Source organism: Passer domesticus, chromosome 19 (genome assembly GCF_036417665.1).
Source record: "Passer domesticus isolate bPasDom1 chromosome 19, bPasDom1.hap1, whole genome shotgun sequence".
Lineage (NCBI taxonomy): Eukaryota > Metazoa > Chordata > Aves > Passeriformes > Passeridae > Passer > Passer domesticus.
This window is the reverse complement of record NC_087492.1, coordinates 12,679,214-12,704,551: the sequence shown is the minus strand read 5'-3', so window position 1 is coordinate 12,704,551 and position 25,338 is coordinate 12,679,214. Positions and strand designations below refer to the sequence as shown.

The 25,338-nt window shown below is 50.6% G+C and overlaps 2 protein-coding genes and 2 long non-coding RNA genes across 4 annotated transcripts; 2 read left to right on the top strand and 2 right to left on the bottom strand.

Moving 5' to 3' along the window:
* The first annotated feature begins 6,549 nt into the window (after positions 1–6,549).
* On the top strand, positions 6,550–8,134 carry LOC135283575 (uncharacterized). Its single transcript, XR_010349294.1, has 3 exons — positions 6,550–7,048; positions 7,318–7,429; positions 7,890–8,134. It is a non-coding gene; the product is annotated as an uncharacterized LOC135283575 (long non-coding RNA).
* Positions 8,135–8,694: 560 nt separating this feature from the next.
* Positions 8,695–14,386, top strand: LOC135283570 (E3 ubiquitin-protein ligase TRIM39-like). Its single transcript, XM_064394503.1, has 6 exons — positions 8,695–9,383; positions 10,003–10,098; positions 11,911–12,141; positions 12,246–12,268; positions 12,827–12,939; positions 13,440–14,386. The coding sequence occupies exons 1-6, from the start codon at positions 8,946–8,948 to the stop codon at positions 14,009–14,011; spliced, it is 1,473 nt and encodes a 490-aa protein (XP_064250573.1). The 5' UTR covers positions 8,695–8,945; the 3' UTR covers positions 14,012–14,386.
* Positions 14,387–15,195: 809 nt separating this feature from the next.
* LOC135283574 (uncharacterized) lies at positions 15,196–16,613 on the bottom strand. The gene is made up of 3 exons (XR_010349293.1): positions 16,178–16,613; positions 15,802–15,850; positions 15,196–15,655 (listed from the first exon to the last, which is right to left on the bottom strand). It is a non-coding gene; the product is annotated as an uncharacterized LOC135283574 (long non-coding RNA).
* Positions 16,614–20,830: 4,217 nt separating this feature from the next.
* On the bottom strand, positions 20,831–22,448 carry LOC135283572 (C-C motif chemokine 4 homolog). Its single transcript, XM_064394505.1, has 3 exons — positions 22,197–22,448; positions 21,599–21,713; positions 20,831–21,163 (listed from the first exon to the last, which is right to left on the bottom strand). The coding sequence occupies exons 1-3, from the start codon at positions 22,264–22,266 to the stop codon at positions 21,076–21,078; spliced, it is 273 nt and encodes a 90-aa protein (XP_064250575.1). The 5' UTR covers positions 22,267–22,448; the 3' UTR covers positions 20,831–21,075.
* Positions 22,449–25,338: the final 2,890 nt, after the last annotated feature.

The following is a 25,338-nucleotide window of genomic DNA, read 5'->3' as shown; positions in this document are numbered from 1 at the left end:
GTAAGTGTGTGAAAAATCTAGAACATGTGTGATGGAATTATTTTCTTTGCACAACCCAATGAGTGGATGAATTACTTCTATCGCACATCCTGGCCAGAGCATCATCCTGGCCAGAATAAAATAATGCTTGAGTTTTCTAACACTAAAGTTTGTTGGAAAAGTTTTGTTTTTCCTGCTGTTTCAGTGACAGGATGAAATTTAAAGTTTCTTCCAACCTAAACCATTCCAGGATTCTCTCAACCTGGTGAATTGCTGACTCCTGTAATTTTGACCAGGACTACCATCCTATTCCAGAGGCGAATTTCTCACTTGGAACATTTCTGCAATACTGGGAGAAATTACTTTTTTTTTTTCTTTTTTTTTTTTTCTTTCTTTTTTTTTTTTTTTTTTTTGTGAAGGGACTGAAAACTGAATCCCCAGATATGGCAAATGGGCCATGCTGGGTTTGTGCCAGCTGGGTTCCTGCATCCTTAAAAGCAGATCATAACAAATCAATGACTTTGCTCCAGACGGGGAGGATCTGTGCAAAACACTGCTGGGGTGATGGGGCAATCTGGAAACAGCCGTTTAGCATGTGGGCTGTCAGGAGCTCTTGTATAAGCAATTCTCCCAGCATATCTCTTTCCTGGCTTTTCAGCTGAAATCATTGCCACACCAGGACCGTCCTGGAGCTGCCCAGCAGGTTGTGTGACAGGCTGTGTGCATCACAGGCCTTCCCAGTCCCTGAGCATTGGATATCAATTCCCAGCTGATGGGAAATGGCCTGCACGGAGCAGCAAGGCCATTCCTCCCACTGTGGCTTGTCTCAACTGCCTGTCTGCATTGTCCTTAATGTACTTTCTGGAAACCTGCCTCTTTCCTTGGGGCTGCTCCCCGGGGAGGTTTAATGGGTTTGATTCATCCACTGTTGCAGTGAGATGATTAATAATTGAATAAATTATGTCATTCCTGAATAGAGATGGAGGAAAGGAAGAGCAAAAGAGGGCACTGGACAAAGGACAGTGGTATCCTTGTGATCTGGACCTCTCCCACCCTCCACCTCGCTCGGAACATTCTGCTTCTGGAGCCCATGTCAAAGGACCACTAGGCTGAGGCCTGGTGTAGCTGCTCCCTCCTACTGAGGAGCAGAGCGACATCCTCTTCTTCCCTAGCCAGAGCTCACTCTGGGACCTGGGCAGGAGCAGAGGAAGGTGCTTGGATATGGGACAGAACAGGCTGTTTCTACTGGCTGCTCCTGCCTCCCCCAGGAAGGGGCTGTAACAGGATAGAACTGGGATCCAGCCCATGAGTGGCTGGTCAGACCACCCTGGGCTGGCCCATTCCACACAGCCTCTCTGCTGGAATGTGCTGTAGGGCTTTCCAGGGATTTGAGAGGCTCCTTTCCAGTGGGAGAGGGTGCCTTGTTTTCTGGTAGTTGAGAGGGGAAGGCACAGAGCTGTTCTTGTGGGGCATCTGTTCCTCTGTCTCAGGTTCCATGGGGAGATGATGAGGAAGGGCTGAAACTGAGCAGGGTGGAGGTAGAAGAGGTTGGGCATTGCTTTTCCTCCCCAGCAGGTCCTTTTTGGAAGCCATGGCTGGGGTTCACCTGCTCTGAGTGCTCTGTCCTCACTCCCGTCCAAGAGACTGGACTGAAGGGTGATGGCAGAGCCCCTCATGAGGGTGTCAGGCCTGTGTGGGGACAGACATTGTCTGGACATGGAGAGGACAATGTGTGCCTTCTCTTTTTTCCTGCTCAACAGTATGTGGCACCCATCAAGTGCTGCTCAGGCCAGGCAGGTGGGACTGGAGCTCATTCTTCCCCTGTTGCAGGGCTCCACATGGCAGTTCCCTCTTCCTGCTCCATACGCAGAGGCTCCTGTCCACAGCACCCTAAAGGGGGTCTGCTCCCATTCTGTCAGGACACCCTTAACCCAAAGGGGAAGGACAAGTGGCAGGAGAGGGGCCACAAGGGGCTGCAGGGGCTGTGGACCCTGTCCAGGGCTCAGGGATGCTGTTTTCGCGGGGGCTGGGAGCTAGAGTCTGTTTTTACAATTCCCTCCACAGCCAGAGCTGGAGAGTCCCAGGATGCTTCTGCAACACTCATCACCCTCCCATGGCCTGGCCTGGGCTCAGGGAGAGCACAGATCCCCCCTTGTTTCAACAGGAAAACAGAATCACAGAGCTCCACAGTCCTTCCTCTGTTATCCTGCTGGCTGTGAGAGATGTGATGCTTACGGCTACAGTTAGTGGTGGCCTTGGCAGTGCTGTACTCAATGATGTTAGAGGTCTTTTCTAACCTGAATGACTCCATGATTTCTATGTTTTTCATGATCCAACATCCACCAGTACTCTTGCCAAATGCTGTTTTCAGGATTCCTGCAACTCCATGGCCTAACTTGCAGATGTCCCCTGTACCTCCAGCTGATGACAACAGGCGGCAGAGTGAGCAAGGGCAATGTAGTCATTACTCTGGTGCTCGGCAGCCTCAGGTCCTGCCCATCTCACACCCAGCACCAAATGGTTTTATTTTATTTTATTGTGGCTAAACCGGTCATGCTGTGCTGCAGCTGCTGGACAAGCCCTACTCAGCTCCAGGCCAGTTGCTGCTCAGTACTGAGGACATTGTTGGGGAAACAAAGGAGTTGTGGCAGAAGCATGATTTGGCTGTCCTGGGAAGTACCACCACATTTCTGTGAGGGCCACATTCCAACATGGCATCCAGCCACATCCTGCTCTTTTAGACTCCTGGTCACAAAGTGAGGCTTTCATTGGTGCCCCAAATTTGTCTTGGAAAATTGCATGGACTGCAGCAATTTATTTCTGCCTTGCTGTGTGCTTAGAAACTGTTGGAGTCTTTCTGCTGATATTTGCCAAAAATATTTATCTGGAAGCACATCCTGGTGTGCCTGTAGATTTCAGTCCAGGGATTTCAATGCAATTTCACAAGCTGCTCCTGATGATCCTATTGGAGCAGTTGTCCTGGAGAATCAAAGATGAACAGTCACAGAGGATGTAGACTAAGGATCCATCTACATCAGCCTTGATACCTCTAGATGTGGCCACAGCAGACCTCCTGAAGAGACAGATCAATATTTGTACTGCACCCTGGAGTGTACTCCCAGCCTCCAACCATTCTCATTTTCCAGATCTTCTCAAGCTTATCGCCTTGAAATCCAAGCTCAAAGAAATTTCCTTGTGCTCACCATATCCCTTGGCAAGGAGCTCCTCATGTGAAGAGCTGCCTCCCTCTGTTCCTTTTGAACCTTTCTCTTGCCCACTCCATTGAATAATCCGTGGTTCCCTCTCTGGTGCAGACAGTGACTATTCGCTTTGTCCCTCTTTCTAGGCCACTTATCATCTTGCAGACTTCAATTCTCATGTGGAAAGTTGCAATTCTTCTTGAAAATACTTCTTCTCATCTGAGATCTTGCTTGGAGCTTCACCCTGGGATCTGTGGCCCCAGTCATTTTCTTTCTGTTTCCAACTGGTTTGCTCACAGTTAAACCCAGTTTCCCACATTAGTGATCCAGCAGCTCCCAGGAGCACTGTGATAGAGTGATCCCCCAGACATGACTCCAGCCCAGGAGGAGGTGTGGTGGAGCAGGCTACCCTCAGGGCTGAGCAGACGTTTCCTCCCACATCCCCAACCTATCCTGGTGATGGATCCAAAGATACTGTGTTTGGTTTCTATCTATAGCTGAAGCACACCATAAGGCAAAGGTTTTACAGACTCCACAAATAACCACTATTTAGGATGTATAATATGGAGGAGGTTTTAGAAATCAAAATATTTAGAGGTTTGCATTATTTGTCTTGGTAGGAAGGAGCAAGAATACAGAAGGAACAAAGTTGAGGAAAACAGTGAATAAGGGAAATAACAGAGGTGTCGAAACCTCCAGGAATTCCTTTTGGTTGAATAGAAGCAGGAAATACAGCACAGTGTATCTGAAAGGAGAGAGAATTAATTGACAATATTGAGGCACATTTATATTCCTGCTATAAAATACTGATTTTTCAAAACAAATCTTGACATTTTGATCAAACCTGTAGTTGAATGTTGTGGAGCATCCAGAACATTCAATTAAAGCTGCTCTGAGCTGGGCTGTGTTTATGTGAGCCATCAGCGAGGAGGTTCCAACTCATTCCTCAGTCTGTTCTCCTCCTCTCAGTTTTATTCTGATCCCTGTGTGGAGATGTGTCAGAACAGTGTAGGGTTGGTCTCAATGGGAATTTGTGCAAGTTTGTTTCTGAATGTGTTGGTAGAAATAGAAGGAGCAGGAGATGGAAGGAGTAGATGTTGGTGACACCTGATCTTGCAGGACTTTTCCAACATTAATTATTCTATGGTTCTGTGATTCTGTGACTCACACTGAGCAGTTTGTTAGTACTGCTCAGAGAAGACTGTGACAGGTTTAGAGGTTACCACTGATGATAACTGGCCACAAAAATGTTGGAGTCTCCTGACCTCCTTCCCCACTTCAGCCATATTTATATTATTTTCTTGGGAAAAGATAAAGTTACAGTTGATGTCATTTACAGGTTAGGTGGAGTTTGATTGACTTTAGTTAGTAGTATAAATAGAGGTGAGAAAAGTAATATGTATTTCTGAGTTAAGCAAAGTTCAGCTTTTGATTTCCATCTAGATCACTCCTGTGACTTAGTTTCCATTAGCTGCATTGTTTTCCATGGAGTCTATCCACAACACTGCTGTGTCACTCCATCTTTTGTTTTATATTTGCTTTGATTTCAATGGAGAATTACTGCAGTGCCTCCGTGTTGCTCCATCCTTTGTTCCATGTCTCCCTTGGAGTGGCACACCAAGCTCCACCAGCATTCCTGCTCCTAAGGTGTGCAGGCAGTTTGTCCCCGTCCTTGCACTCCTTCTTGCTGAGCTTTGGGTTTCAGTCTCCTCACACCTTTCTTGTCCCACTCTGTGCAGTGTGGGGGGAGTGGATCCATGATGGTGGTAGGACTTCATACTCTTGGAGGTACCAGGTTTCATCCCAGTATCTGAATGAGCTCTGGAACAGAGAACAAGGCAAGTCATGGAGCAGGAAGGATCCCAGAGGAATCCTGAGCTTGTCAGCTGTTTGGAGCAGGATATTCTGAGTCTTCACAAGTAAAACCTCAGCCTTGATTCTGACTGTCTCAACGGACCCTTACTTGGGGAGTTTAACCCCTTAGCAGGAGCTGGGATTAAAGTGAGCCAATCCATGGAGAAAGAGCTTCAGAGAAGGGGACGGATGTGCCAAGGCTAAGCTGGGGACTGGGCTGTAAAGGCAGCAGAGAATCCATGGGCTGTATGGAGCCTGCCTTCCTGCTGTGGGAAGGGGCAGGTATGTCTCTGCTAAGAAAATGTCTTTCCAGAAACCCAGCAACATGCTGTGTGCTCCCAGAGCTCTGTGGACAGGTCCTCCTCAACTGCCCACTCCTCAGGCTTGTAGCTGCACCTCCCTAGCACCAAGGCATCATGTGAGGTCTCACCCAGGCTGTTTTATTCATGCTTAGTAACAGAGTGTTGTAGTGAGAGAAGAAGATTTGTGTAAAACAAACTCCACCATGGCAGCACCCTGCACCCTCCAATGAGTCTGCCTCACTTTTCCAAGGAGTTCAGTCTCCTGAGATGTGCTGATTACCTATCACACATGCACATATGCCCTGGAGCACTTCGGAGCCCCAGGCCTGCAATCCACCCTTCCAAGCAATATCTTAATTTCCCTTTGATTTCCTCTTCTGGCTTCCTACAAGGAACCCCACTTTGTGTGGGGGATTCTATTTTGTGATCATCCTCCTCCATAGAGGAGCCAGACCCCTTTTGTTACTGGACCATCAGGAAAGGCAGCCTGCTCCTGTGGCTTTCCCATTATGGCTGTGGTTGCCCAGCACCCAGACACATTTCCTAGCACCATGGAGACTTCGCTCTTCCTCCACTCTCCTGAGGCTTTGTCCACAAACCTTTGCCTGGAAAACAGCAGAGCCCTTCTGGAGGGATGTAACATTTCCAAAAGTTTTTCTGACAGTGCAGAGACACCTTTCCTATCCCAAGCAATATGTGCTAAATCAGCCAATCTTTTCTCTGTGTGTGTTTGGCAGCTGGGACAATGACAGAGCAGTGTCAGGAGGGTGCTAGTGCTACCCTGATAAAACCAAATAATCATCTTTGTCAACTTTCCTCTGCTAACATAGTCATCAGCTCCTAAAGTTCTCTGTGGGCAACAGTGGCCGATTCCCATGTCCATGAAGAGTTGAATACTATTTTAGCTGTCACTAGTATTTGAGAAGTTGTGATGTAGCAGAACCGGTTCCCTAAAGACTTGTTGCAAGAGATGCTCAAGGACATAAGAGGAGCCCAGGTCTGGAACTGCACCAAGCTCCACCCTCTGCTCTGCACATTTATGCACCGATGGCCTTCAGAGTCCCACGGAGGAAGCCCGCATTGCAAGTGGGATCCAGCATGGCTGGGTGGGCACATGGGTGGTCAGCCTGACTCTCAGACATTCCCTGCTCTAGTTGCTGTGCAGAGGTGAGATCTCCTGCTTGTCCATGATGTAGATGTTCTGGGAAACACAAGTGCCTGACAACCATGGTTGGCCTTCATCCACTGCTGTGACTTCTAGGCAAGAGGTCCACCTACTGATCTTCCAAATTACTAATTCTGGGTTTTCTGCAGAGCCCTTAGGTTAGGGGAAATGAAATGACAGGTCATATCCTGTTCTCTGTCCTCTCATAGTATCTTATCACCCATAGTATCGTACCCTGTGCCTTGTCAGGGCGCTGCTGTCATCAGGGCTCTGGCCAGTTTCCTCTGCAGGGCTGTGTGGTATCCTTGACACTGCACTTTTTCCATTGTGTCATGGCTTTCAGCAATGTTTCCATCCTTGGTTCCTGTCTCCCTATATAAAGAGGGCTGAACCCAGGAATCCCACACCAGGCACAGTGACGGACACTGCAACAGTCCAGCTTCACTCCTACAATTCACCTCCATCCAACAGAACCATGAAAACCTTCACAGCAGCCCTTTCTGTACTTTTTGTGGTTGTCTTCTGCTACCAGGCCACCTCTTCGCCAAGTGAGTCCAATCTCTCCTCTCCAAGGAGCTGTCTCCTCTTTCTGTCTGCTGTATAAGGTCTAGTAATGCTTGGCAGCTCTCTCTTACGAGCATCTGCTGTAGGAAAGGAGAGGCCTGTCTTACCTTGGCTCCCTGATGGGAAGATGGCTGTGGTGGGAGCCCACTGTGGGAGCAGCACTTCCTCCAGTGGGAATCTTCTCATCTTCTGACCCTACTTCTCCCCGTTGGCACTTTTCCTGGTCTGATGTAACAGAAAACTTCTCTTCCAGTTTCTCTCAGCTTTGGTCCCTGCTGTGTTGCGTACATCACCAGACCATTGCCCTTGAGCCGTGTGGTAAAGTATGAGCATACGGGCGACCACTGCTCTCTACCAGCTGTGATGTAAGTAGATCTCAAGCCCTGCTTCTGGTGACCCTGCTTGTCCTGAGAGTGTGAGGGAACCCCACATCATACCTCATCCTGACATGGAAAAGCACTGGGCAGGGCTCTCCCATGTGAGGAGAGCAGCCTGGGAACATATCAGAGGGCAATCCCACATTCCAGGCAGCCAGTTTGTGGACCTCCTTATTAGATTTGAGCCAAAAGAGCTTTTGCTGGTCACCCCCCTCACCCTGGGTAGTGGGACCCAGCCAAGATGGTGAGATGCTGGGACAAAGTGGTTTAAGTGCAGAGAGCAGGACATCTGTAAGGACATGGAGCCACCCCCACCTCATTTCCCTGTGGTTGTTTTGCAGCCTGTAGAGGTATCTGGTGGGTGTCACTGTTGGCGTGGAGCAGGTGGTCCCACTCTCCTCTCTGTCTTCCTTTCCTTCTCCTCTCCTCACTGGATTTCCTTTTCCAGATTTACCACCATCATGGACAAGCTGGTCTGTGCCAACCCTAATGACGAGTGGGTCAAGGACATAAGGAATCAATTAAAGGACAATAAGCACAGTGGATGAGCAATACCCTGCTCTCTCCAAGCACCTCTCTTCAGCAAGGACGTGCTCTCATGGACACCTCGAAGACATATTCTATTTTCTCATTGCCTGGGAATTTGGCAGAGTATTCAACTCAGTCTTTAGCTCTTTTATGGAAGGTTGTGCAAAGGCAGTCTTAATTTATTTGACATTTTCAGTGAAACTTTTCATTCTCCTTTGTACTGAAGATGTTAAAGTTTTTTTTTGTATAATAAAAAGGAGCAAAATTTGCAACTTCTCCCAGTGGTTCTTGGGATTGAGAGACTGGGGTGTGTAGCAATGGCTGGAAGGGGGTCAGGGCTGACACTCGAGGGTTTATGGGTGATGGGGTGACACCTGGCTGTCCCCCAACCCCTCTGTGCATGCAAGGGAGAGCACTGATCCTGCCTGTCCCGCCTGCCTCCTGCCGCGGCACGTTCCCAAAATCCCGACTCTGCAGTGGGTGCGTGTCACGGGCGATGTTCTGGCACAATTGCCGGGGTGGCGAGGGGTCCTTTACCTCAGCCAACATCTCTGGGCAGCGGGCAGGTACCTCAGGGGCTCCACGGGCTGCTGAACTCTGCCATCACCAGACCCGACCCCATCTCCCCCACCGTCCCGCCCGGGGCTGTCTCTGGCCACGGGTTATTTCTGGCGCTTCCTAATCTGTGCCGCTCTCCCCGCGGGGTTTTTCTGTGGCTTTGCCCCGCCGGGCTGGAGGCAGTCCCAGCCTTTGGGGCCGGCTGCAGCTGTCCCGGCCGGTGCCAGCTCCTCCCCCCGCAGCACGGAGGCTCCGTGGCCGGTGCTACCCGGTGGCGAGGCCGGCTCGTCCTCCAGGCTTTCATGGCGCTGCTGGTTCTTGCTCACCGTGGGGCTGTGCCAGCCATGCCTGCCTGCGAGCTCGCCTTTGCTGGTTGACGAGGGGCGAGGGAAGTGCCCGTGGAGACCAGCGGGCCACCATGGCGCTGGCAGGTGCCCTGGAGCGGCTGCAGGAGGAGGCCATTTGCCCCATCTGCCTGGAGTACATGAGCGAGCCGGTCAGCATCGACTGCGGCCACAACTTCTGCCGAGGCTGCATCGCCAAGCACTGCCAGGACAAGGGGCTGTGGGCCGACGGGCCATTCTCCTGCCCGCAGTGCCGGGCCTCCTGCCACCGCAGCGGCTTCCGACCCAACCGGCAGCTGGCCAACATCGTGGAGAGCATCCGCCAGCTGGGGCTGCGGGGCGGCCTGGGGCCCGAGCTGGAGCCGGGGACCCCCCTGTGCCCCCAGCACGAGGAGCGGCTGAAGCTGTTCTGCGAGGAGGACGAGGAGCCCATCTGCGTGGTGTGCCGGGAGTCGCTGCAGCACCGCCCGCACACCGTGTACCCCATTGAGGAGGCGGCGCACGTCTACAAGGTAGGGGAGGGTGAGGCACCGCGGTCCCTGTCCTGCCCCGAGGCACACTGGCACCGGGTGTGCGGCCACCGGGACCCCAGCACACTCAGTGGCATCGCTGGGAAAGCAGAAGGAGGGACGGTGACCTCCCCCCCGCAGCCGTCCTCGCTGCAGGGATAAGGCTGGACCTGCCTTGTCTTCCACATTGTTGGTGGATCCAGGCTCACCCTGTCCGTCCAGCTCGGGGACGCAGCCTGGCTCCCTGCCCATTCACAACCCCTGGAGAAGCTGAGCCGGTGGGTTCCAGAGGACGTTTTGCTCCGGTGGAGGGATGCTGGCACCCAAATCCCACATCCCAGCTATGATCCTGGCAGTGCCACCATCCACCCTTCACCCCAGTGTTGAAAGAGGGCTGTAGCTTTGGTCTCCAATGAGGGAAAACATAGGGGGAACCTGCGGAGCATGGAGAGGGTTAATGCTGTGAGCAGAGTGAAAAGCACAGCTGCTTCGTTCGGGTGCCAGTGCCTGGCACTGCCTGGCACTGGGTCAGTGTCTCCCCCCAGGCAGAGGGGACCCAGCCAACCTGCAGTGCTCAGCAGGTGCTGTTTGGGTGAGTTGAGCCCATTTTTCCTCTTTCCAGGTCAAACTCCAGAAATCGCTGGAGAGTCTTTTAAAGGAAGTGGAGGAGGTGAAGAAGCGTGAGTCAGCAGAAAGGATGAAAACCCAGGAGTGTAAGGCAGGTGCCTGTCCTTAATTCTTAAAGAATGAGCTTAAGAGATATCAGGATTTTTAAAAAAGCCACCCTGAAGGATCTTGTCTGGGACACAGATTTATCATTGTCTCCAGGCTGTGTCCCTGTGTTCTGCTGTCACATGTATGAGCAATGCTGGAAGCCAGGCTCTTTAACCATGTGCGGCTCTATAAAAAGATTTGCAAGGAGCAGCATGCCAGATTCCCTGGAATCATGAGGACTTTATGCTGGTTAAACAAGTAGACATGGGCTATTTTTTATTGCCTTTTGTTTTACAACATGTGCTTGAGTTCCAAGCCAGGCGTGAGCTGTGTGATGAGCTCTGCTCCACAGCAACAGGAACCAGAAGTGTTTTCATAAGAAAAAAAAAAAGCTGAATTACTGCAACCCTGTCTCACTCCAGACAGTTCTGGGAAGAGCAGATGCCAGAAAACAGCTGCATTTCAAGTCTCTTGGGGTGAAAGCTGGGAAGTAAAAGTAACTGCAGAAAAGGAAATGAAACTGCTGGATGAGTTATCCAGCCATGAATTTGAGCAGATGGTTAGTCAGCTCTGGCAGGGAAGACAGGTTTCTCTGAACTCCCCTAGTTTTTCGCTCAGCTCCCTTGCCTGTGGCAGTCCAGACAAGTGGGGGTGGGTTTTAAGGATGTTCCTATGAGCCCTCTCTCCCCATTGGGGGAGAGGGACAGAGATTGTGAGAGCTGTGTCACTTTCCTCTCATCTGCCTGAGTCAAGGCTCAGGGTCATGGCTCAAGTGCCTCCAGTTTCCTCTGGTAGTGCTTTTATAGCAAAAAGAGCAAAAAGTCCCATGTGAATGGTGGGGGGAAGAGGCTGCCCTGGCTTATCAAGTCTTCATGACTCAGGTCCAAGTACTTGGATGGGGAAAAAAAGGAGTTCAATTTCCTTTCCTTTATCTTTTTCATTCTGTGGTTTCCTGGCCCAAGCTCACTGCACAGTGTCTTTCTGCAGCTCCAGTTTTCCAGTCAGCTTTTAGCGATGAGGTGTAAAGCCCTAATGCACTGGCAGACCCTGCCAATTGCTGGCTCTTCACCTTGTAGTGAAACCTGGGGAGCCTCCTGGGCTTCTGCCTTTCCATCCCTCCACACTCCCACGGCTTCCTTTACATGGCAGATAGAGACAGGACATGAGGGAACCGTCTTGAACTAAGAGAGGAGAGATTTAGATTAGATATAAGGAAGAAATTCCTCCATCTGAAGGTGCTGAGGCCATGGCATAGGTTGCCCAAAGCAGCTTTGGCTGCCCATCCCTGAAAGTGTCCAAGGCCAGGCTAGATTTGGTTTGAAGCAACCTGATCTAGTGGAAGGTGTCCCTGCCCATGGCAGGGGGTAGAAGCAGATGGTCTTTAAGATCCCTTCCAACTGAAACCATTCCATGATTTTATGACTTTCCTACCTCTTGCTCTTATCTGGGGATTTTCCCAGCATTGTCCACCTGCTCAATCCGGTTTATTAGCCTGGATTTGGCTGGAGGTATGAGTTGTAATAAAAACCTACACCTGAGAGCATTTCCTTGCAGCCCAACACACCCCAGACCTCTGGAGTCCAGTTGAGCAGAAATGCCCCAGGCAAAGTCCTGCTGCTGGTAAACTGAGGATGTGGAGCGGGAACTACAGTGAGGTGGAAGCACAAGTTTGCCTCTGGCTGGTTTTTAAATTCATGCACTTATGACAAAAATGCAGCGTTTTCCCAGGGCCTGATACTGGGCATGGATGCCAGAGCATCCGGCTCTGTCTTGGCTGCCTGGATAAAGTTCACCCCATGAATCTTCTTATCCCAAGGAGACAGTAAAGAAAAAGCGGGAGAGGATTGTAAGTGAGTTTGGGAAGCTGCATCGGCTGCTGGCTGATGAGGAGAAGCTACTGCTCCAGAAGCTGGAGGAGGAAGAGAAGCAGATTCTGCTGCTGATCAATGAAAACCTGGCCCGGCTGGTGGAGGAGAAGTGCTTGCTGGAGGAGCTGATCGTGGAGATAAAGGGGAAGAGCCAGCAGCCAGCTGATGGGCTGCTCAAGGTTAGGCTTTGCCACCAGCACCACTAACTCAGTCCCAGTGCCTTTGTCACCTGGGTGGGTGGCTTGGCCCAGACAAACCCAGAGTCGTTTTTGTCTTCTTCTAGGACATGAAAAGCATCCTGAGTAGGTGGGTGATTTTTCCTGGTAGGTGCCATGATTATTCCGGGTAGGTACCCATGATTATTCCTGGCAGGTACCCATAGTTATTCCTGGCAGGCACCATGCTTGTTCCTCCTATTGTCCTGGATGCCTCCAGGCTTTGAGGCAGATGTTTGCATCTGTTCCACAACAGCCACCCCATCCTCCCAGCATCTGCTTTGGTCCTCCTGGGATAGACACAGGAGGGACTGAGACAATCCCTCAGAGGGTCCATCCTCTTTTTCCAGGGGCTCAGAGCCAAGGTCTTGCCTGGCTTGTGACTTGTGAGCTGCATCCCCTCCTATGGGATGTGCTGCCCAGTGGCTTTGTTCCTTCCTTCCCCAGGCCTGCCACTGCTGCTCCCTGTATTGTTTGACTCTGATCTCATTTGGATTGCCAATGTGCACGTAATTATCCCTAGTGCTCTTCCCAGCCAGAGCTCCAGGGAGGCGATGGCCAACAAAAGGGCATTGACCCCCCCCACCAGCTGGAGAGGGGCCATGGTGCAGGCTCTGGATACAGCTCAAGGGCATCCTTCCCTTCTCAGGTGTGAAGGGGTAAAGTTCCAATCCCCCAGAGCTGTGTCTGTGACCCTGAAGGAAAACTACAGCATTCCTGAGCGCTGCCTGGGCATGAGGGACATGCTGAAGAAGTTCAAAGGTGAGGGGGCAGCTCCTGGCACAGTTGGGTTCTGGTTTTCCTCAGTACCCTGGGGCACAGGGAGGTTTTTCCAATAAGCTTTGTCCAGCTGCTCTAAATTTGTGTACTGATGAGTTCAGGCTGGTTTCATGGTGGGAAGACCTTTGTTGTAGTCTTGGATGGATTGTGAGGGGACCCTGAAGCCCAGGATGTCCCTCGGGGGTTTCAGGTGCCATGTTGCCCGTGACCTCTTGCTTTCAGACCTCTTTCTGAAGCTGTGGAACTGCCCTCCTTGGCTTGGCTCTGCAGCCTGACACCAAATATTTTGATGTGGCTGATTTTCTATGTTACATTTCCCTGCTGCCAGGCAGTGCTGGGAGCTGTACAAAACCACGAGCGAATAATTGTGGGATGTGGGGTGGTTTGGGAGAGCCCAGCATTCAGGTCACAGGCACCTGTTTGTGTCTGTGCCTGCAGATGCCTGAAGCCTTGTCCATCCTTCCATCCTTCTCTCTGTCCAGTGGACGTGATTCTGGACCCAGAGACGGCACACCCAGACCTCACTGTGTCTGAGGACCGCAAGAGCGTCCGGCGTGGGAGCAAGAAGCTGCTTCTGTCCCTCTTCGACAACCCCAAGAGGTTCGGCACCACCCCAGTGGTGCTGGGCAGTCCGGGCTTCTTCTCGGGCCGCCACTACTGGGAGGTGCAGGTGGGAGACAAGCCCGAGTGGGGCCTGGGGCTGTGCCGAGAGGCTGCCGGTCGGAAAGGCTCTGTCCTCTTCTCCCCCAACAATGGTTACTGGGTGCTGCGGCTGCAAAATGGGGGCACCTACGAGGCCCTGACCGTACCCATCTCCCCCGTGACCCTGAGTGTGAGACCCCGGCGCGTTGGGATCTTCCTGGACTATGAGGCGGGAGAGATCTCCTTCTACAACGTAAGCGACCGCTCCCACATTTACACCTTCACTGACAAGTTCTCAGGCAATCTCCGGCCTCTCTTTTTCTTGGGTGCCTTTTTGGGGGGCAGAAATGCAGAACCCTTGGTGATCTCCTGGGTCAGGGACCCACAGGGGACCGGATGCATCATCTTGTGAGAATGGCTGCCCTGGTTTGTCACTGGTGGGCAGAGACCTGCGAGCCCAACCAGCTTCTCCCAGTGAGTGGGGCAGTGCTAGGCGAAAACCTCAGTGCCCTGGTGAGTGTTCTGGCAGGATTCTCACATGGTTCTGGCTGCTGGGGTGACCTGCCATGTGTGACACCCACTGTGTGCCATGTGTTGGGAAGGCACTTTGCAGCAGGAATGTGCCATAACCCTCTGTGCCACTAGTGGGGACAGGGGGGTCCCCTGATCACTGATGCCCTGATACTCATCTCACAGGCTGCTGGAGCAGGGTATGTGCCCAGCCTGCCATGTAGTGCTTTGATGTGAATTGTATTGGAATAAAGCAATAAAGGCTTGATTTGAGGAACCTTGTGTGGTTAATGGTTTGGGTTTGTAGTGCTGCTACTCCGAAATATCTCAGAAGGCAAAGGGTTCTGTGGACCGATCCTGTCCAGCCGAGAGTGTCCTTGAGAGATCCCACTGTGGCATCTGTGGGACACAGCAGCACTCTCCAGACAGGGATTTGGGAGTGGCACCTGCCTGTGTGGTGGCTTCACCCCAGCCTTGTGGTAGTGGGGCCTGGGGTGAAGAGAGAGGACATCTGTTTGGTTGTGGCTGGTCCCTGGGCTGCTGTCTCTGGTCCCCTGGTCAAGAGATCCCTTCCAGGTCTGTCAGCTCCAGCCCTTCCACCCCCACTCAAAACCCCATGGATGGGAAAGCTCCAAGTGTGGGGAGTTGCGCATCACAAGGCAGCTCCTCACACTTGGAGGTACTTCAGGGTACTTCAGGGCTGCAAGATCCAGGGAAAGAAAAATAGCCCAAACTCTGTCTCCAGTGTTCACCTTTGGTCTGTCCATCCCCTGGGACATCCCTTCTCCAGGCTGTCTTGCTGCCCAAAGGCTCTTGCCTTGAAAGACTGCCAGTGTGTCACTGGAGGAAAAGCTCATCTAAGCCTGAGTGCGGCTGTGGTCTCTTTGCACAGGCACAGGAGGCAGGAGACACTGCCCTGAGTGCACAAAATACTGTCCCATGGCACATGGGGTGCATGCACTGCCACCAGCCCTGGACCACCAGCTGGAGTGGATATGCAGTGTGTCCTTCAGACAGAAATCAAGAAGCTGCTCAATTTGAAGTGTGATTCAATGCAAACAAAATGAGATTTGGTAAAACATAGTCTGAAATGCTCAGCACAATTTATCATAGAGTCCTGGACTGGTTTGGGTTGGAAAGGACTTTAAAGCTCATGTTGTTCCACACCCTGCCATGGGCAGTGACACCTTCCACTGTCCCAGGTTGCTCCAAGCCCTGCCCAATCTGGCCTTGGACACTTGCAGATCTACGGCAGCCACATCTTCACTGGGCAACCTGTGCCAGGGCCTCCCTACCCTCAGAGGGAAGAATTCTTTCCCATATCCCCTCCAGCCCTGCCCTCTGGCAGTGGGCAGCCATTCCCCCTTGTCCTGTCACTCCAGGCCCTTGTAAATTGTCTCTCTCCAATTCTCTGGGGATGTCATGGATGATGCTTTAGGAGTCTTCTAGTGAATAAATTAGCTGGACTGGGAGAGCAGTTCCTCTTGGCTGAGTTTTGCTCTGTTTTGGGGAGTCCCACACTCCTTCAGGATCTTTCTTTTGGAGGCTGCAGAACAGAGAGAACAGACTAGTCAGACAAGCTCAGTCACAGCTTTGCCACATGCCAGGAAGGAGAAGGATGATAGGTCTCAGTGGGTCCTGCAGTGCATTGACACCCTGGAGATATTACATGGAGATTGTGATCTTACTTACTGTATTACTGTGATTGTTTTTCTCTCACTGGAGAAGGAGTTTATGGAGCCTGAGGAGATAAGAAAGGACATAAACTTCAAAGCCTTAACAAAGAGCTGAAAGCAGAGGTAGTTGGTGGAGGGAGTGGTGAGGACAGCCACAGAAACCTGTTGTGCAGGGGAGGAACCAGGGTAAATGTCACTGAACCAGGAGTGGGAGGAGCTGGTGGAATAGAAACTGTCCAAAGCAACCTGATCCTGGCAGGTGACAGACAAGTGGCATTTGTTGCAGTGCTGGGGGGGTAAAGTGTTTCCAGAAGAAGCAGAAGGAAGTGCAACAATTCGGAGATCTTGCAAGTAGGGGAAGAAATGAATGAGTAGAAAGGATGTGAGCTCACCCCAATGCAGCATCCAAAGTGTTTATAGCAACCATGAATCTGCCTCCCCCCAGAAGGACAGTGGAGGTCAAAGGTATGAGATAGTTCTGAGTAGGCTCCCAGATTTTCTGTCTGGTGGACTCTGCATCACGTGCTTCTGAGAAACTGCTTGGAGCAGATACCAGTCTGCCCTCTGATGCCCAGACTATTTGGCAATGGGCAGCTGCAGAGCAGCTGGGAGCACTGGGACCTGGCTTTGGGAGCTCCCTGCTGCCCTGAAACTAATCCTGGAGTGATTTGCAAGCAGGATTTCTCTTTAAGCCACAACAAGTGGAGTTTGTCCCTGTCCTTGGTGGCAGTGCATTGATGTCTGGCTATAGCCTCCACACAAATCCTGTCCTGCAAGGACCAGATTCCTGCTCAGCCTCAACCAGAGGGAATGGCTCACAGCACAGTAGAGAATCATAGAATCATGGAATTGTTCAGGTTGGAAAACACCTCTAAGGTCATAGAATCCATCTATTACCCCAGCAAGGACTGTTCTGCTCAAGGGGTGTAGTTTGGCTGAAGGCGGGAGTCCCTTGAGATCCAAATCCGGCAGAGGGACCATGGATTGGGTGTTGCTGTTTTTGTGAGCAATCAGTAGATTAAAGTAACACTTTAGGCATTGGCTCCTTGGGCAGTTTGTTCACTCCCAGGCACTGGCGGTGTCCCCTGTTATGATTCAGCATAGTTAACAGACCTGCAGCTTTGTGCTTTCTTGAAAATGTTGCATCCTTCTCTTCTAGAATCAAATGCTTCGTCATCTCAGGGGGATGTGAGTCATCATCTGCGTCTTTCTAAGAATTCAGCAGAAATGTTCTTTTGGGTCCTCATGGCCACTTCTGCCTTTTGTTTGCCATCACAGGGAAGGCAACAGCCAGGCACAATTTCTTCTGTAATACGTATGTGTCTTCCTTAGCCCTGGAAGTCTGGGATATTTCACCACTTTAGGAAAACACTACTTTTGTATGCAGCATACAAAACAATCCCCTTTTTATTATATTTTTGGATTCTGGTCCCTCAGAAGTGACACACCCCCTGCTCATGGTGTCTCTGGGAAGAGCTGCTCTGGATGCAGGACTGAACCTCCCCTTCCTGTGGCAAATCAGGGCCCTGGGATGGGGAGGAAGGCACGAAATTGACACTTCTGGGTGCACAAACATTTTGCCTTCAGTGTGTCTAATTCCTCTCTGAAAAGTGGAGATGTAAAAGCTCAGACCATGAACATTGACTGGCTTCAATCCACATCCCCATCAGCACAGCCCAGCTCCTCCTCCTGTGAGATGCTGGACTCCAGCCTCCAATTCCTCTGGTATTAGATGTGCCTCAAAATGCCTACAGACACACTAGAGTGATGTAAACAGCAAATATGGAGACATGTGCACATATATTATAATAATGACATTCTTATAATAGTAGTGATTGAATTTTTGTTCACAGCTAGACTTGCCCAGGACTTTTGTCAAAAAAAAACCCCAAACCAAAAAACTTAACCAAACAAACCAACCCCCACAAAACAAAACAAAACAACAACAAAACCCAAACAAAACAAAACAAACCCCCCCCCCAAAAAAAAAAACCAACCAAACCAAACCCAAAAAAACAAAACAAAACCCAACCAAAACCAAAAATATAATTATTTTTATATACATTGTGCAAAACATTCAGTAAATTCCACACTCTGATTTCAGGATGAGTAGTTTACAAATTCCAAAACCCCTAACAGCATTGTTCTTGTTTTGATCTGAATCTAGAGAAAATTCCCCTGACAACCACCCTCCTCTTGGTCCCAGCCTCACTTTTCTCATCTGTTGCCTCAAGCTTAAGGACCCCTTCTAGTTCAGCATGTTCTGTGATTCTGGTGTCCACCTGCTTGAGCACCCCTTGAGACCATTTATGGGAGAGATGAGCACCACAATTAGCCCTGAGCTCTGGGCATGAACTTCCTGGGGAGAAAAAACTCTTCACCATGAGGATGGTGAGGCCCTGGCACAGGTTGCCCAGAGCAGCTCTTGCTGCCCCAGCCCTGGCAGTGTCCAAGGCCAGGCTGGATAGTGGAAGGTTGTGGCAGCAGCTCTCTGGCTACAGAGAGCAGCACAACTTTCCCAGGCATTGTGCTGGGAAAGGCTGTGAGATCAGAGAAAAGAATGAGAAACAATTCTTATATTCACTTGCTGCCCCTGTTGCTGTGAACATGTGGAATGTGTTGTGGAGATTTGTTTACCAAAGGGTGGTTTCTCGATTGGCCAATGGTGATGGTGTTTGGATTGACAGACCAATTGGGTCCACTTGTATCATAACTGTCTATAAAAGTAATGGGTTTCTTAATAAATACAGTTTAATAAAGTGATTGATCAGCCTTCTGCGAATCATGAAGTCAATGCTAATTATTACTCAGCTGGGGGCCTGAGATGACAGAAGGTGGGGTGGAACAGGATGAGCTTTGAGGCCCCTTTGAACTGAAGCCATTCCATGATTTTATGATTCCATGATTCTGTGACCCAAGGATTGCACGGTATGAGGGTCTCCTCGCATGCTTCAGCTCTAGCAGCAAAATCAGCCTCAAACAGCTGCACCAACCACAAATACATCCAGTGCGCATGGCAGGGTGATCCCTGGGTGAGGACCTGAGCTGATGGTACCATGGGCACTGCAGCCTCTGCCTGCTCTGAGCCACTCCTCATCCTCTGCAGAAGGTGCTCAGTTCTCACCTCTCTGCTGGGGGTGTGGAGTTACAGCTCTTTGCTGGCTCTTCTGAATTGTTACACAGAGGTGGGTGCAAGATCAAGAATGACATGAGTAATCCTGGGCTCCCGCAGGCTCCCGGGATAGCGGTGAGGAGCTAGCTGAGGTATCCTGCAGTCGAGGGGGAGGGCGCGGTCGTGGGAGGCTGGAATGCACCCTGGGTGCTTTAGGACACTGCACAAGAGGTTGTCTGCTGCAGGCTCCAGCAGTGCCTGGGCTGGATGGTAGTCACTGGAGGACCCTGTGCCTTTCCACAAGAAACCTGAGGCTGTGAGGCTGCTCCCAGTGACACAGAGGCAGGCAGGGCTTGTATCCAAGAACGAGTGTGGAGGTTCAAGTGATTTTGGGATAATCCTATCACAGGTCTTCCCCCTCCTGTCTCCTGCTCCTGCTGTTCCCTGGAGTGAGGGCAGCTCTGGGCACCAGGCTTTGTGCCAATCTCAGTCCTCAGGGTGAATATCCAGCAGCGCCCAGGGTGGCTGGTACTCAGTGGCCAAGATGAGTTTGCCTTCTGGAGCTGGCCCTGGGGTGTGCAGGATCTGGTGAGTCCAGGCTTTCACCAAAGCCAGCCCCTTCACATGCCGGCAGTGATGTCCCTCTGAACCTCCCAGCCATGGGCTCCCTCTCCTCCCAGCAGCATCTCAGGGAAGGGAACTCTGGTCCTGCACTCTACCTCACTTCCCTCCTCTCAGCTATTTTAAGCTGGATGCAGTCAGCACTGGGGTGGGATGACTGATGGGATCCACAGGGCCCCGTGGGCTGAGGAGCCGGGGGCTGCAGCTCCCCGAGTAAGGAGCGATGTGTTCCTTTCTCCCTCAGACACACCCACGTCCCCCTGATCCTTCCCAGCCCCACCTGATCCTCCTCTCCCTGCTCACCATCCACCCTCTGTGTCTGCTCAAGGTCACCCCTCCCCAGGGCCACCTCCTGCCTGCTGGCCCGTGTCCCACTGGTGTTTATGTTTGAAATCCCAAATCCAGTATGGAAACGCAGTGTGGTAAGCTGGGCATTCTTCCGTGGAGTGCACCAGAGGGCCAGGCAGGAGGAACCCAGATATTCCTGGCTGATCCAACAGACCCCATCCAGAGCTGATCAGAGCATCCCAAATACCATCAGAGGTGTGGGAAATGCCATCAGGGATGTGGGAAATACCTGCACTGAGGTGGGCTTCATTTCCTTCAGCTCCAGGGGGGCACCACGGGAGATGTTTCCTTGCAGGGGCAGGTCCTGCCCTGGGCTGGGGTCTGGCATGGTCATCTCTGGATACACATCTCCAGACATGAGCAGGTTTTGGAGTCAAAGTATTACCGAGAGAGAATATCTGCCAAACTTCATGTCCCAGCTAAATGAGAGCTTAATGAAATAATTCTAAAATTCTTGCAGTGAAACATATTTTTTCCACCATCGGTTATGGAAATAGCTGATCCATTCTATCTGTAGCTCTCAGAAAGCTTTCCCTAAAACAACCAATATGTTAAATTTCAGCCCCTAAAGGTAATATTTTGATTGACTATAACAGAGCCAGGAATGGAATTTTATGAGCTTCCAGTTGTCATAATGAATGGAGATTAAATACCTTTTAAAAAGCTTGAGACAAGTTACCTGAATGTAATCCCTGCCCTTCTCACAACTCCTCCTTCATGGCCTTTCTTGTTATTATTTTGCAAAATAGCATGTTCAGACATCAAAAGCTTGTAGGAGTTTTGACAGTATGGAAAAGGAAATAAAGAACCTGCTATCACGATTATAATTTCAGCTATTGTCATCCCAAAGGATTGTAACAGAGGCAAACACTGAAGATGCTTACAAAAATATTTATTTATTGACATCTGAATTGAATTTTATGTCAAAAATATAGTTACTTAAATACAGAAAATGTAACCTGAGTGTACAGGTAAAAAAAAAAATATATATACACATATTAAATAAAAATATTTTTTATCTCAGAGTTATTGCACCTGATCCCTCCCCTATAAAAAATTAAATAGCACAACATTAAACTGGGTTTTGGAATGTTTTCAGTTTCTCAGCTAGCTCTAAATGACATTGAAGCACTTCCAGTGAACCCCAGCTGGTCACGCTCATCCATCCCGGCAGCTGGGGACACGGAGTAGCTGGATCTGTCCAGGACCTCAGTCCAGCTCCAGCTCATTTACGTACTGCTGGACCCAGTCCTCCAAGGGGTTGGCACAGACCTCCCGGCCCTTCCTGGTGATGAACCTGTGGGTGCAAGGAGGTCACTTTTTGGTGGGAGAGCATTGAATGGAGAATCACAGAATCATAGAATTATGGAATGGTTTGCATTAGAAAACACCTTAGAGCTTATTAAGTTCCACCCCTTGCCATGGGCAGGGACATCTTCCACTAGACCAGGCTGTTTCAAGCCCCATCCAACCCAGCCTTGGATACTTCCAGGGCAGCCCAAGCCCTGCCTCTCCCAAAAATGAGCAGCTCCATGCCTTGCCCATCCTGTCCAGCAGCCACCAGTTTCATCTGCAAAGGAGTAGAGCAGGAGCAGCACATGGCTTTTGTGCTCCAAGCATCACCTTGTACTTCTTGTCTATCCCAGCCTTCCTTCCCTGCCTTTGGAAAAGGGCCTTTCCCTCCTTGGCTCCTCAGCCCAAATACACCCCCTGCCCCAGAGGAGGGACTTACACCACAGCAGGCTGGGAGCACTGGCTGTTGGTTTCATAGTAATCCTTCACAAAGCTGCGGGGCAGCTGCCGGGAGACGTAGGAGAAGCAGCAGGAGGTTGGTGGGTCGGAGCCAACTGTGAAGAGCAAAGACAGTCATGAGCAGTGGCAAGGGATAGGGACAGGGCAAGGAACTGGGATTACCCATCCCTGGGCCTAGGGAGCAGGGATTATGTGGAGGAGGAAGAGAAAAGATGGGGTCTTTTTTCTTCTTCTTCCTTCATTTATTTCTCTGTTGGGTTGATACAGCCCATGCCACCAGGCAACATCTCCCAGCCCAAACCTGGCCAGCCCTAGCCTTCCTCATTTGGTGCCCACATTTGATCCCTGTAGCAGGGGTGGGGGGCATGGTTGTGCTTTTACCCTAAAAAGGGTAACAAACCTTAGCTTTTATGCTAATGGTCTTTGAGCTCTTCTTGTCCCACAACCCTGGAGCACCTGCCAGAAGATGGTGGGACAGAGGGAGGGACCCGGAGTGGAATTGCTGTCAGAAGGGGCTGTGCCAGCAGCAACATCTCTCCTGTCCCCAGTTAGGGAGGCTGGGGAGACCCTGGACTTACGTGGAGCAGCAGAGGTCTGGTAGCAGAAGGCAGCAATGAGGATGGTGAGGGCAACCACAAACACCTTCATGTTGCTGGAGAAGTGGCGTCTGGAGCTGGAGCAGTCAAGGGTAGCTTGGAAGCCTCTTTGCTGTCTGGTGCTGAGACCATCAGCAGCCCCTCAATTTATGGAGCAAGAGGTGTGCACAGAGGCTTGCGTAGGCATGGTGGAATTTCCACCAGAGTCCACTTGTGGTGCAGTCTCGTGATGGAACAGAGGAGCCCCAGCTCCGGAAGGAGTGAAGCTCCCTGCTCGATTCAGTGCCTCCCCACTGACACAGGATATGAAACAGTCACTGTGGCTATTTCTGCTTCTCTCATGCCTGTCCCTTAGTAAGAAGTTCCTCCGTGGAGGTTCCTGCATTTGTTAAGTTCCCTGTTACCCAACCTTCCTGGCAGCTTGGAGGGGAGAGTGTATCCATGAAAGAGCTGTGCTGGAGGGCCCAGAAACATCAGTGGTGTGAGGCTGGTTAGGGAAAAAGAGACTGAAGTCTCCTCCTTTATCAAGGACTTCTTCCATATTTGCAAAGCCCTTGGTGCCCCAGGAGCAGGAGTTGGGAGCTGTCACCAGTGTCCTGCATGTGTTCCCTATGGCTGGAGGTGCCTCAGGGCATATCCTGCAGCTGTGACAGAACTGCAGGCACTGGCATAGGTAGTGGTGGGCATGAAAGAGGAATCTGAGAAGCTGAAACACTCAAGTGTCCTCCTCAATTTAAAGGAAAGGAGTGCTGAGATGGGCTACTTGTTGTCTCCTGGAACTGCTTGATGCACCCCAGGTCCTATAAGGAGACATTAAATTACAATTTAATTATACAGTTGGTTTTTTAAAAATAGAGATTATACAGTTACATTTCAAGAGCTACTGGTAATCTGTGCATGGGGATGCAGAGAGCTGAAAGAAGTGTAGATATTTGTAACCCTGAAGATGAGGCAGAAGGAGTTCCAGGAACAGGGTGAGGAAGGAAACAGTGATTCTGAAAATGAGGAGCAGATTAACTGTGCGGTGAGAGCATGGGCAGAAAATGGGATGTTGGGAAGAAAAGGGTATCCTGTTCCAGCTGATGAGGGAAAATGACCACAGACTGGGGAAGCAGTACAATGTGTAGGAGAGAGTAAGAGTTCTGTGAAGGCTGGGCAAGCGATGGGTCACTGGGAAGAAGCTACCACCCTTCACACAGAGAGCCATGGAGGTCTGACAGACTTCCCGAGGAGGAGAGGGAAGGCCAGGCAGGGAGGTGATGAGCGCTTTGGGAAGAGCTGAGGGCTGTCCAGCTGTAGTGAGATGTTCTTAGAAGGATATTTGTTCTCTACAGGAAAGAAGACATTCCTGGGGAATGTCTCCATTTTGTTATCTGGAGTGGTGATGTCTTGATAGACACTGCCTAAATACCAGTGGAAGGTTTATAACGTAAATGGAGCAACCCAACCTCACCCTGGCCCCTCTCCACTCCCCCCGGCAGCACTGGGCACTGACTCATCCTATTTCTATTAAAGGTTTCCAGTTATTGCCCCAAGAGCCTTCTGTAAATAACTTGGTGTTTTCCCAACATCCTTTAGCCCTCCACCAGCCGTGCTGGGTTAGCTCCATGCTCCAGGTGTGCAGCAAGGGCTCCAGAGGACAAGGCACAGGAGATACCCTAGACTTGTCCCACCCTCAGGGAGGCTCCTGCCAGGAGCTGTGGTGGTGTCTGTCACTCAGGCTGGGAAGGGTAGATCTACCCCATGGAGCAAATATGGCTATTACCAAGCTGAGCATCCCCTTCCATAGCTGATTTGGCCCATCTCCACCTTTCCCTTTGCAGAGAGGCACCTTGCAGGGTCACTCATCAGTCTATATCCCATTGCCTCACTCTGTTTGTCATCTTGCTTGTCTCCAAATATCCTGGGAAGATGAGGAGAGAGCCTGCCTCCACATGCAGGGCGCCCAGCCAGGCAGGAGGTGGGAACCTGGTGTTCCGACGGAGGCCAGCTGGGCTGTGAGGGAGTGAACACCAGCTCTCTTGGATCCTGTCTGGTTGCTCAGGGAATATAACTTGTATGTGGATGTAGGAGTGTGGTTTGTCTCTGAGCTGTCCCCTCTGACTGTGCCTTCAAGCATCTGTGGCTTATGCCGGAGATCCGGCACCTCCAGCCAAGTGCTCCTGTCCTGCTCCCGAGGCACACAGTGCCAAAATGTGGAGAATGTTCTGCTAAAAGATGAGTTCCATGAAAACAGAAGAATTAGTTTGGGATCTGCTTTGATTATTCAAATGCTTTCAATGAGAGATTTTCCCTTCCAGACAGCTGGACACCTCTGTGCCTTAATCCCTTTGTCAGCAAGCACATACCAAATTATTTTAGACTCTCAGAGGCTATTTTGAAATTAATAAAAGCAAAAATTTCCTGAGTCAGTTTAGGATCAGTTTAGTTTAGATAATGTGTCTTACAGGGGACTGGTAAGGGCTGAAACTTTTCTACTGCTGAGAGCCAAAAATAACCCCAAAGCCAAGTTGCTTGATTTCTAGGAATCTAATTCTTCCTTAGAAATCTGATAAAAGATCCTGCTCTGCCAGCTCATGGCCAGCTGGATAGAGGTGGGAGGGTACAGTCATGCCAGTGATGCCCTGGGATGCAACATGCTCCTCAAAAAAATGTTTTCTTACCCATTTCCCACATTCCAATGATGATGAAAAGAGAAAGTCATCTCTTCCAGCTCTTCCCCCTTTTAGGAAGGAAGGTTGAGTGTGTCTCAGATGAGGAACCATCTTCCCTGGGAGTTGCCTTGAGACATGAAGATGGCCATGGAAGAGTGGGAAAAGTGGGCTGGAGCATCTCTGGGGGGATTAATTTAATTACACAGCAAAGTGGTGGTGTAAGAAGGAAGTTTTCCCATCAGGTGGTTTTAGAACTCCTGACCCAGCAGGCAGTGCTTAGAGTCAGTGGGATTTGCCATCTGAAGGAGTCTGGTTGACGTTGCCCTGTTTTACATAGAGGGATATGATTGAGGTTTTCTACAAGTCCCCAAAAAATCCCAGGAGAAAGTGCTAAGTAAAGCAAGTGCCCAAAATAAGTTCTGTGAGAAATAGGGAAATTCTCTGTCTTGAATGAAAGGAGAACCTAGAAA

Coding starts and splice junctions, on each gene's coding strand:
- LOC135283570 (XM_064394503.1), top strand. CDS start 8,946: ATGGCGCTGGCAGGTGCCCTGGAGCGGCTGCAGGAGGAGGCCATTTGC. Junction 10,099..11,910: donor TGAAAACCCAGGAGTGTAAG/GCAGGTGCCTGT, acceptor TCTTATCCCAAG/GAGACAGTAAAGAAAAAGCG. Junction 12,142..12,245: donor CAGCTGATGGGCTGCTCAAG/GTTAGGCTTTGC, acceptor GTCTTCTTCTAG/GACATGAAAAGCATCCTGAG.
- LOC135283572 (XM_064394505.1), bottom strand. CDS start 22,266: ATGAAGGTGTTTGTGGTTGCCCTCACCATCCTCATTGCTGCCTTCTGC. Junction 21,714..22,196: donor CCAGACCTCTGCTGCTCCAC/GTAAGTCCAGGG, acceptor TGCTCTTCACAG/TTGGCTCCGACCCACCAACC. Junction 21,164..21,598: donor TGCTCCCAGCCTGCTGTGGT/GTAAGTCCCTCC, acceptor TTGCACCCACAG/GTTCATCACCAGGAAGGGCC.